The following is a 12,907-nucleotide window of genomic DNA, read 5'->3' on the forward strand; positions in this document are numbered from 1 at the left end:
AGTATACAGTCTGCAGATCCCCTCCCTAAGCCTCCACAGCTCAAAACCTGCCCTCGCCCACCCTGGAGGTTTGTTTTCTAAAGAGTGAGCCAGGAAAGCTGTGCCAAGTACAGCAGGCCCAGCTGAGGTGGGGAGTAAGGGAAAACAGTCTAAATGATACTGAGTAATGAGGCCCAACCCCCTGCTTCTCAGCTCCAAACTGATCATCACACTCCTTAGCCGCACCCTATTAAGTACAGAGTACCAGTTTTACCATATGACACCTCAATCCCTGTTTATTAACGCCTCGCCAGCATCGTCTTCCTCTAGTCCGTTCTCTGGCTGGGGCTTCCCTCTACTCACTGCACGGCTTTCGTGGCTGTTAGCACATCATTCGTGTTGTCCCTGGACAGCAGTGCCTCTGACGTCATCGGTGCATGTTTCATTCTTGGCTGAGTTGTTGTTGGGTTTTTCTGTGTATGTAATGGACTACTAGAGAGCACAGTCCGTGATAATAACGCAGTATTGTTTTGTTGTGGAATTGGATCACATGACAAAATAGCCAGAAAAATAACTTACCTCTGCCACTTCCTTTTGAAAAGTCAAAGTCATCTGGGTTCTGCCATAAGCAAAGGGCCCATCTCGACAGGAAACGTTTTCAAGCCACTTGATAATCAGTGGAGTTGAGACACTAAAAGGTAGATTTCCAATAATATGGATATTTGGTGGATCTGTTTGGCAAGGGGGAAACCAAGATGAAATGATTTCATCAATGTATTCTTAATACAATTTTAGTTAAGGCTAAAATCAAACTGGATATCAGCAGCAACAAACAAAAATATATAAAAAGATATGGCTGAGTATTTTTCAGTTCATTTATTCTTCAAAAGCAGTGTCTTCTATCAGATTTCAATCATTAAGGAGAAATATTCAACCTAACTGGTGTTTAGTCAGTCAGTGAGAGTCCTCGGATTTCTGGCTTAGGAGAAATATATGAAAAAGAGTTGGTTTGGGGAATAGGAAATTTGCTTTGGACTTGATGAGTGGAAAGTACATCCAAGGATCAGATGCCCAAGAAATGGGTGTGATCTTGATAAAAAGATGTGAATGTCAGCAGTGTGTTGTTGTTGGGTGAAGTCGAGTGGATTGCAACTCATACTGACCCCATGTGACAGAGTAGAACTGCCCCATAGGATTTCCTTGGCAGTAATCTTAAGCAGATAGCCAGGTCTTTCTTCCATGGAGCTGCTGGCTGAGTTCGAACCTTCGACCTTTGAGTTAGCAGCCAAGCTCTTAACTCTGTACCACCACAGCTCTGTGCCAGCAATACACAGGTGGCAAGGGAAGCCCAGGAGTCAAGTGACCCAGACAAATAAGCAACATCAGAGGAGAAGGCACTTGAAAAGGAAATGCTCAGAAACAACTACATGTTAACAGGTGGGGACAAAATAACTGCCAGTGAAGAATAGTTAGAAAATGCTCACAACGATGTGAAAGAAACAAAGAGGGCAGAGACCAGGGAAGACGAGAGCAGAGACATCTTCAGGAAGAGAGTGGACAAGAGAGTCAGGTGATGCCCAAGAACCCCAGCTGGTGACGCTGTGACACAGGCAATGAGGAGGCCCCGGTGCCGGTGGCCTGGCTGGGGCAGGGCAGAAGCCTGCAGGCAGAGTGCTGAGGAGAGAAGGACCTGGTGCAGATGGAGACCCTGAGTGCAGACTGATCTGAGGGAGCCTGGCTGTGGGGGCGGGAAACGTGCTGGGAGCCAGATGACGGGCATCAAACCACTGCCTCCACTGGTTCTGAGGGTGTCACAGGCAGGAGACACCCTCTGCTTCTATGTATCCCAAAGGGCTGGCACTAACAGGCCCCCAATAAACACTGTCCATGAAGGAAGAGTGCCCTGATTGGTCACTGAGGGTGAGAGACAGCAGACAAAAAGGTTTAAAAAGGCTTAAGTGTGTGGTTTGGTTTATTAAAACACTTCTTTCTTTTCTCATTATTTGGAAAAAGTGACACTTCACAGTTCACCCCATCACTTATACAGTATCATAAAATGGTGGTTTATTTGCACAGAACCCAAAACATTTGAAAAGCTAAGCAAAAAAAATATGAATTAAGAAAAAGTACCTAGAATTCATATTTTGGAAGAAGGTAGAAAAGCGGAAAAAATTTACAATGCTCATTTCCGATTTAATTCTGGTCTGATAATTTTTTACATAAATATTTAATCATGACAATTATAAAAGGAAATTGAAAAGCCAGTGAGAAGGTACTTACCATCCTCCCACTGTCTTTTAAGACTTCCTGGAAAAGCCTTTTCAATCTTAAATGTCAACACATCTCCATGGACAATTCTCAGTTTTCCAGGGGCTGCATCTGAAAGCATCTAGTTTACAAAAAGGTCAATAAAATGAGCTCATATGCTGGAGAATACTGAAGCCAGATTTTCTACTTCAAACCTGTGCATCCCTAAACCAAACAAAAACTCATTGCATTTGAGTTGATTCCAACTCACAGTGACTCTATAGGACAGAGCAGAACTGCACCATAGGGTTTCCAAGGAGCGGCTGGTGGATTTGAACTGCCGACCTTTTGGTTAGCAGCCAAACGCTTAACCACTGCACCTCCAGGGCCCCATGCATCATTAGATCAATGTAAAAAGCCAGAGACTAAGCGTGATCATTAATGAACTAATATTAAATCATGTCCACTGCAACAGACAATTGTAGTGTGCCACTTTTAACACATAGGAATGCTTAGGGATCGTAACAGATACAGTACAACCATAGCTTATAATTTCACAAATAATGTGTTCATATAATGTTGACCTCAGAATGACTTGTATTTCTGTGTACGTTCTAGCACGTACTCAATTCCTATCTATGAGGTAAGTTTTTAAATTAGAGACTAAAGACATTATTATGAAATGCTGAGACTTAATCAGGAGTAAACTATATAAAAGATGAGCTTAATTCTCACGAAACCTGTACAGCCAAATCTATACAAAGGCCTCCACATATTATCAAGGTCTTTAACTTAATCTACAAGTCAAGTAGAGTCATACCAAGTACATATGACAGTCGCTTATCAATACTTGGAAACCCTGGTGGCATAGTGGTTAAGAGCTACTGCTGCCAGCCAAAAGGTGGGCAGTTTGAATCCACCAGGCGCTCCTTGGAAACCCTATGGGGCAGTTCTACTCTGTCCTTTAGGGTTGCTCTGAGTCGGAATGGACTTGATGGCATAGGTTTGGCTTTTTTTTTTTTTTTTTGGTCAATGCCAAGCCACACTTTGAGACACTCCCCTGACCAGGCCATCCCTAATCGTGATATTGAATGATCCTAAGGGATTATCCTGCGTCCTGGAATCTTTACCCATAGCTGCCTCCCAGCCTGTTTCTACTGTCTGACCGTTCGCTTTCTCCCTCTTCCTTCCGTCAGAAGAAGAGGAAACCACTTTCTTTTGTAATCTTTTTCTTCTTCATTTTACCAACCTTGGCATCATACTTTAGAAAATGCTGTCATAGGACTAAGGCGTTGGCACCTAGCCAAAAAGAGCTTTAGCTCTACACCATCTATAAATTCATACTGTGTTAAATGCCCTCATACCCAGCACAAAACTTGATTCTTGATGTCATTAGTTTAAAAAAAAAAAAAAAAAACAGGTAAAGTTCCTGAGCTTACGAAGAGTAAAATGCAAGAGTGGAGATGGACAGATACGATCAGGAGGAGTAAACATCGCCGCTGATGTGGATTACAAGGGCGGGGGGAGACCCTCTCCCTGCATTAACTCTCAGCTCAGGAGCTCAGAGAACCTGGGACCAATTTGGTCCCCAACATTCCAGAACTTGCCTTCGAGCTACATACACGTATGGTCAACAGGCTCAGAGGGAACTTCTGCCCTGAGAACTCCTTAGTTCTACTTCTCTGGCTCAATTAAAGCTGGTTTTCCTCTCCTAACAGTCTCCCCTTGCCTAATTCGGGCAACTGACAGGAAGAAGGAAAGAAGTATCACAGATGCCAGAGCGGAAAAGCTGGAGCAGGGACACAGCTTGGTGATTAGTCCTGCCTTTGTGTCACAGGGCACCTTGCACAGGCTTCGTAAGGGCACTTACAGCACAGTGTATTGCAATTATGTATACAGAGGTGTTTTTCCCCTGCAGAGACATATGCATCTTAGAGGCAGCTGATTCTTACCTACTTTCTATCTCCCGCAGCTACAACAGTATCTACCTAGCACATAAAGCTATTGTGTTTATTTTTGTGTTTTGTCCTTTTGGTTTTTGTTTTGGTAGCTTTTAAAATAAAATAAAAAGTTTAAGTATATTCAAATAGATTAACAAACGACTGGCTGTTGAGCTGATTCGACTCATGGCGACCCCATGTGTGCAGGGTAGAACGGCACTCCATAGGGTTTTCAAGATTTGACCTTTTGGAAGTAGGTCAACAGGCCTTTCTTCCAAGGTGCCTCTGAGTGGACTTGAACCACCAACCTTTCAGTTAGGACTGAGCACTTAACCATGTGTGCCACCCATGGACTCTACCTAGCACATTAAGAAAACCTGGACATTGGACTCAATGGCAACCCTAAAGGCCAGAGTACAATTGCTGTATCTTTTTCCCTTGGAGTAGGGGTGAGTTTGAACCACTGCTGACCTTTTGGCTTGGTTAGCTGATGAGAGCTTAACTAATGGGCCAACAGGGCTCCTTACCTAGCACATAAAAAAAAAAAAACCAAACCTGTTGCCGTCGAGTTGATTCCAACTCATAGCAACCCTACAGGACAGAGGAGAACTTCCTCATATGGTTTCCAAGGACCACCTGGTGGATTTGAACTGCTGACCTTTTGGTGAGCAGCCATAGCTCTTAACCACTATGCTACCAGGGTTTCCATCTAGCACACAGCAGGTGCTTAACACATATTTGTAAGTCAATGAATAAGTGAATGACCAAATGGTATTCTGCTTTCTGTGAAGCTGGAGACTTCCTCTGCTAGCCTGTGAGATATTTGGCTCCCCAAATCTACAGGGCCAGGAAACCTGCAGGTTTATTTCCCTAATAAATCGGACAGAATTATATAATTAATTATGTTGCAGAAATACATAGCTGAAACGCCTATACTTACAAAAGACTAAACATTGTAAGTTTAGGAATCATTTAGTTTGATATGTTTAGCCACAGTAATGTAGCAAAAATAATTGCCTACCTCTGGTATTAATGTTCTTACAGATTATTGTAAATTACCATGACTTGTTAAAACTTAATCTGATGAGTTCCAAACAATAAATATTAGAAAACATAATAACCTCAATGGACTAAAAATTAAAAAAATGAAAGCTCTCTATGGGACAGGCTCTAGCTGTATAAAAACTGGGTATTTAATGACAGCATTTACTATCAATGGAGAACTCTAGAATTTTTTTCTATAATTATGCTTCACATAATTAAAACAAATTAGCATACCAAAAACAGAAAGGCAGAACTAAAAGCTTATGTTTCACGATGTCAGTATATAGCAAGTAATTAAGTAATTACTAATTAGGACTAAAACCAAATAAAACAATGTATTCATTTATATGCTCTGATAACTTAACCATCCTTGAAATGTTAATTTTTCCCACACTGACACAACTGCATACCAGAAAACTGATATAAAAGGGGTTTACCTTCCTTTTCCTAGTTTTAAAGTTGTATTTTTATTATATTTTTTGTAGATTCCTTTTCAGGCTTGAACCTTAGTCAATGACTAACCCAACCCCTCCCATCCATTAAAAGGTCTACCTCTTCCTTGACAACTTCGTAGTCTGATCTCTCCCTTTCATAGCTTTATATGAAGCCCTTGAAGCAATTACGAAAAAAAAAAAAAAAAGAATAAATTAGTGCTATTGGGTTTTTTTTTACAAACTAAATTGATACTGTGATTACAGACAATAAATAGCCTTTATAACATCTTGTCATGAATCAGAACTGACTGAACAGCAACTGGGTTTTAAAACACCTAAAATGATATTCCAGCAAAGAGACACAAAGACTTTCTAATCAACCAGTAATAGAGAAAAATGTTTTCATCACCACAATGATATCCGGGGAATGGTAAAGATCATTACAATAGTCCTTTAACAGCAACACTGGTGCGTCCATTACATTTCAAAACCCTGGAGGTCTCACTCCACAATGTGCTCAAGGTACACTTGACCATGAACGCATGCACTCGATTATAGCCAAAGGAGTATTTTCTACATACACTGAAATTGTTCTATCATCTTTATTTTAGTTTTCAATCCTATATTCTTCCAAAAAGAGATTTCAGCCAGATTAAATGGTATTCATCAAATAAGGCTATAAAAGAATAAATAGAAAACCAAACCATGAAAAGAAGGGAGAAGCATATATGTACGTTATGAGAACTAATAATCATAGTGATTGTCAGCTCTCATGATCAGGATAATGAATTACATAATTCTTACTACCTATTGGAAGAAATTATCAATCAAATTGACCTAGTTGAAATTTACTGAATGCTCCATCAAAAAAAAAAAAAAAAAAGCAGAATGCATATTCAAGGGCATAAGGAATGTTTACCAAAATAGATCATATTCTAAAACATTCATAAAACGAGCCTCAATAAACTTAAAAGGATTAAAGTTATGTGAAGTATGTTCTCTGATGACAATTGGAATTAAATTAAAAATTAATTACAAAAAGATATCAGAAAAAAAAAATGTGCAAACTAACAGGCTTCTGAATAACCCACAAATCAAATAAGGAACCAAATGGGAAACTGGAGCTGAAGGTTATATGGGAATTCTGAACTTCATTTGAAGATTTTTTTAAGTCTAATATCTCAAAAAATTTAAAAAAGAAAATTAGAAAGTATTTTGAATAGACTCATACTCAGAGAGACCCTATAAGACAGCACAGAACTGCCCCATAGGGTTTTCAAGGCTGTAATCTTTATGCAAGCAGACTGCCACATCTTTCTCCCATAGAGCAGTTGGTGGATTTGACCTCTGACCTTTCAGTTAGCAGCCGAGCCTTAACCACTGAGTCACCAGGGCTCCTACTTTGAATAGAATAAAAACAAAACATATCAAAATTTGTGGGATCCTGCTAAAGCCGTATAAGGACGAAAATTTGTAACACTCAAATGCCTATGTTAGAAAAGAAGAAAGACCTCAAAACAATGACCTCAGCTTCTATCTTAAAAAACTAGAGAAAGACGGGTAAAATGGACCCAAAGTAAACAGAAGGAAGGCCATAATAAAGATTTTTTTTTTTTTTTTTAAGAAGATCAATAAAGTTGAACAATTTGTAGCCAGACTGACGAGAGAAGAAGAGAGAAGACACAAATGACCCATATCAGGGACAAGAGAGGTGACATCACTATAGATTCTAGATGGGTGGTTTAACATTACAGAAATCGAGATAACTCATCATGTTAAGAAACTAAAAACAACAACAACATATGACTATTTTAACACACTTTAAAAACCTTTGTGCAAACCCAACATCCATTCAATATTAACAAAAAGATGTCAGCAACCTAAGAACAGTAGAGACCTTCCTCAACGTGAAAAGGAAATCTAGGACAAACCTACAACTAACATCATACTCAATTATAACAGATTGAATGCTTTTCCCCTAAGGTCAGGGACAAGGCAAAGATGACTACTCCTCCATTTCTATTCAGCATTGTACTGGAGTCCTAGGCAGTACAATATGACTACAAAAAGAAATAGAGGCTAACAGATTAGAATGGAGGAGGTAAACTGTCTTTACTCACAGATGACATGTTAATGTATGTAAAAACTCCTAAGGAATCTTTAAAATAGCTACTAATAAATGAGTTTTGCAGGTTGCAGGATACAAGGTCAATGTTCAAAAATCAACTATATTTGTATATAGTAGCAACAAACAATCAGAAATTGAAATTAAAAAACCAGTGTGCAATAGCATCACAAATATAAAATACTCAGGTATAAATTTAACAAAGATGTATAAGGCTTGTATGCTAAGAACTAAAAAACACTGGCAAGAGAAATTAAAACCTAAATAAATGGAGAGCTATGCCATATTCATAGATCAGAAAACTCTACCACTAAAAAGTCAATTCTCCCCAAATTAATCTATAATTTCAACCCAATAGCAATCAAAATCCCGTCACTTTTTTTTTTTTTTAAATAGAAACAGTCTAATTCTAAAACTACACAGAAATACAAAGGACCTAGACCAGCCACTTACATTACTGACCTCAAGGCTTACTATAGAGCTATAGTAATCAATACAGCTGGAAATGGTAAAAAGACAGACCTAGAGATCACTGGGACAGAACTGGATATCTAGAAATAAACCGACACATATGATCAACTGATTTTCTACAACAACGCCAAGGCAGTTCGATGAAGAAAAGATGATATCTTCAACAAATGGTGTTAAAAAAAAATTAAAATTTATCACAGACTTATATGTAAAAGGTAAAACTTCAGAAAACACTGGAGAAATTCTTGGTGATCTTGGGTTAAAGTTTTTTAAAAGTAAGACAAAAAAAACACCAAATATAGGAAAAAATACTCATCACCTGCATTTCATAAAAATTTAAAATTTTCTGCTCTTCAAAAGAAAGTGTTAAGAAAATGTAAAGGCTATATCCACAGCTGAAGAGAAAGCATTTACGAAACACTATCTGACAAAGTCCTTGTATCTAAACTACACAAAGATCTCTTACAATTCAACAATAAGACAAAAAAAAAAAAAAGGTCAAAATATTTGAACAAACAATTCTTCAAAAGAAGGTATATGGATGGGAAATAAACACCTGAAAAAATGTTTAATACCATTAGTTATTAAAAAAAAAAAAAGTCCATATCGGCCCCTGGAGAAGGACATCAGTAGAGGGTCAATGAAAGAGCGGAAGACCCTCGATGACATGGATTGACACAGTGGCTGCAATGATGGGCTCAAGCATAACAACGATTGTGTGGATGGTGTGACCGGGCAGTGTCTCGTTCTCTTGTACACAGGGTCGCTGTGAGTCCGAGCCTGCTCCACGGCACCTAACAACGAAAACAACAGTCTTTCCGGAAGCCAACTACTGCAGCTTTCTCCTGCAGAGTGGCTGGGGGGCGTCCACGACCAGCCTCCTGGATTAGCAGCGGAGCACTTAACTACTGTGCCCCAGGGCTCCTCATACAGTCCCCAGAACGGCTAAGATTAAAGGGTGAGAAGCGTGTGAACAACTGGAACTCATGCACAGTGGGAATGTAAAATGTTACGGCACGTTGTAAAACAACTGGGAAGTTCTGTAAAAAGTTAGATGCACACCTACTGCGAGACCCAGCCTTCCTACTGCTAGGTCTTTACCCAAGAGAAATGAAGTATATATCTACACAAAGATTTGCACGAGAATGTCCATAATTGCTTTATGTGTAATAGCACAACACCGGAAACCACCCAATGTCCATCAACAGGTAGATGGATTCCCAAATTGGGTACTTCCATACATTGAATACTATACAGTAATAAAAAGGAGCAAACTATTGATAAATTCCTCAACACAGAGGAATCTCAAAAAAATTTTGCTCAGCAAAAGACATCAGGCCAAAAAAGAGCACATATTATATGACTGCATGTATACACAGCAACAAACAGATCAGTGGTTGTCTGGGGATAGGGAGATTACAGAGAAACACGCGGAATCCTGAGGGGAGTGGATGTCACGACCCTGACTGTGGTTTCATGCAGTTACGCTTCATGTCAAAACTCAGAGAACTGTATACTCTCAATACGTGCATTTATTGGATATCAATTATACCTCAACAAAACTGTAAAACAAAGTACTTAGTGTGGCAAGCTCTCCATAAATATTTGCTATTATTAAAACATAAAACTTAAAAAAAAAAAGTGAAGAATTCAGAGGAAACAGATCATTTTTAACATTGTCTCCAATTCAGGAATGGGGGAAGAACCTATCCAGGCTTCAAGCCCTGGAGCAGTCAGGAAATCTCCTCACTCCCTTCCAGGCCATAGAGAATCCTCCCAAGTCATAAAACTGTAACAGCAATATACAACCAAAAATTAAAAAAAAAAAATCCTAGAAATGCCCAGCCACAGGAGAATGCTACAGCATTAAGAGAAGGAACCCTGAGCAACGAGGTGTCCACTGCTAGACTGATGAGCCAGAGAAAGCTCCAATGCTTCCACCAAAAACCAACCTGTTGCCCTTGAGTTGATTCCAACTCATGGCGACCCCATGTGTCACTGTGGATTTTCTACTGCTCCAAAGAAATGACGTGATTTTCTCCTATGCCTCCTTCTAGATTTACAGTCTCCTGATCAATCCTTATTTACCAGAAGTGTTCAATTAATTATTCAACTGATTATTTATAGCTCAGATTCATTGAGAGCTTACTGTCAGGCATTTATTTAATCCTCATCCCAATCCTCTGGGCAAACAGGCACAGAGAGATAAAGTGACCTGCCCAAGGTCACGCTGGAGTAAATGGTGGAGCCTGAAGTCAAGCCCAGGCAGTCTAACCTAAGTTCACGTTCTTGACCGCAACACTGTATTACACCACTTTCACATATCACAGACGTGCTTTCTTATCCTTACAGTGTGCTGGTAGTGAAACCTACATGTTCTCAACAGCCATTCTTTCCCCTAAGCTGTCCCATGATAATATTGTAAGAACAGAATTAAGCTACAAATGATACACTTTTAGCTAGAAGACATTTTATAAATTATTACAATTTCTTTAAAATAGTCATTCTATTAGCTTAGAAATCACTAAGATGGAATCCTTAAAACAGATGGCTCTCCTTCGGCCTTTACTCAGTTTTATGGTTAATTTAGTACGTCTAAAACGAAGTGGTTTTACATATTGAAAGATTCTTTACAGGAAAAAGGAGTCTATTTGATATTTTACTACCTAACATTTCTTTTTAAGGCAAATTCCTTTCCTGCATGTAAGAGACAAAGGATTAATTTTGCTGCTTCTTCTGACACAGATGAGAAGTCAAATATACATTTCCTGCAGAGTAATTTACCTCGAAATTAATCTTCACATTAAGGAAAAAAAGCATAAAACTTTTTAATAAGTGACATACAATTATTCACTTTCACTAGTAAATGACACATCTAGTCAGCTATTATACTAGATACATAAGTAGATGACTGATAGAGTGAAAAAAAGAAAGTTGCCATTGAGTTGATTCTAACTCATGGCAACCGCCTATGTGTCAGGGTAGAACTACTTCACAGGTCTTCAATGGCTAATTTCTCAGAAGCAGACTGACAAGGCTATCTTCCAAGGCACCCCTGGGTGGGTTCCAACTGCCAACCTTTTGGCTAGTAGTCCAGCGCTTAACTGTTGGCGCCAACAGAGATCTTAAAAAAGCAGTTTAAAGCAAAAACTGCTATTAAATTCCACATCTGATCATGGAATATACACTATGTAACAATGCCAAAATGTAGGTAGAAATCTGAAACCAACTCTGTGACTAAAGGCTGGAAAATTAGGCAAACTAAATAATATATACTTCTCAAGGCATAAAATCTGCATATAACAAAATAATGAGAAAAAAATCACTGGTTTTTTTTAAAAAAAAAAATCAGACATGTGCATACATTCTAGATTTTCAAACACATTTTCTCAGTTCCAGTAGAAAGAAAACATTGTTACATTAATACTTAACCAAGTATTCAGGATATGTTATTGTTAGGCACCCTCCATGTTGTTAGATATCGTCCAGTCAATTCCACCTCACAGCAACCCTAGGTACAACTAAACAAAACACTGTCCTGTCCTGCACCATCCTCACAAGTGTTGCAATGCTTGAGCCCACTGTTGCAGCCACATCGTTGAGGGTCTTCCTCTTTTTCGCTGACCCTCTACTTTACCAAACATGATGTCCTTCTCCAGGGATTGGTCCCTCCCAATAACAAAGTACATGAGACAAAATCTCACCATCCTCACGTCTAATGAACTTTCTGGATGTACTTCTTCCAAGCCAGGCTTACCTGTTATTCTGGCAGTCCATGGTATATTCAGTATTCTTCACCAACAGTACAATTCAAAGGCATCAATTCTGCTTCAGTCTTCCTTATTCATTGTACAGCTTTCACAAGCAAAAGAGGCGATGGAAAACATCGAGGCTTGGGTCAGACATACCTTAGTCCTCAAAGTGACATCTTTGCTTTTTAAGACTTTGAAAAAATCTTTTGCAGCAGATTTGCTCAATGCAAGGTGTTGTTTGATTTCTTGACTGCTATTTCCACAGGTGTTGGTTGCGGATCCAAGTAAAATGAAATTCTTTACAACTTCAATATTTTTTCTGTTTATCATGATGTTGTTTATTGGTCCAGTTGTGAAGACTTTTGTTTTATGTTGAGGTATAAGCCATACTGAAGGTTGTAGTCTTTGATCTTCATCAGTAAGTATTTCAAGTTCTCTTCACTTCTGGTAAGCAAGGCTGTGTTATCTGCATATTGTGGGTTGTTAATAAGTCTTCCTCCAATCCTGATGCCCCATTCTTTTTGTAGCCCAGCTTCTAGGATTGTTGGCTCAGCACAGAGTGAATACAACCCTGACACACACATTCCTGACTATAAACCACGCAGTATCCCCTTGTGCTACAGCTGCTAACTAAAGGATCGGCAGTTCGAATCCACCAGGTGCTCCTTGGAAACTCTATGGGCAGTTCTAATCTGTCCTATAGGGTCGCTATGAGTTGGAATCGACTCAACGGCAGTGGGTTTTTTTTTTTTATCCCCTTGTTCTGTTTGAACGACTGCCTCTTGGTCTAAGTACAGGTTCCTCATCAGCACAATTAACTGTTCTGGAATTCCCATTTTTTGCAAGGTTATCTATAATTTGTTATGATCCACACAGCTGGATACCTTTGCATAGTCAATAAAACACAGGTAAACA

At 39.1% G+C, this 12,907-nt stretch overlaps 1 protein-coding gene across 2 annotated transcripts in view; it reads right to left on the reverse strand.

Moving 5' to 3' along the window:
• The window catches only part of TFB1M (transcription factor B1, mitochondrial), a 64,667-nt gene that overhangs the window by 43,268 nt on the left and 8,492 nt on the right, over positions 1 to 12,907 (reverse strand). For both annotated transcript variants that reach the window (XM_049904416.1, XM_049904409.1), the window contains 2 exons: positions 2,260 to 2,368; positions 559 to 710 (listed from right to left, as the gene is read on the reverse strand). In XM_049904416.1, coding sequence (XP_049760373.1) covers positions 559 to 710; positions 2,260 to 2,368 — 261 coding nt within the window. The remainder of the gene's footprint in view (positions 1 to 558; positions 711 to 2,259; positions 2,369 to 12,907) is intronic.

Source organism: Elephas maximus, chromosome 1 (genome assembly GCF_024166365.1).
Source record: "Elephas maximus indicus isolate mEleMax1 chromosome 1, mEleMax1 primary haplotype, whole genome shotgun sequence".
NCBI lineage: Eukaryota > Metazoa > Chordata > Mammalia > Proboscidea > Elephantidae > Elephas > Elephas maximus.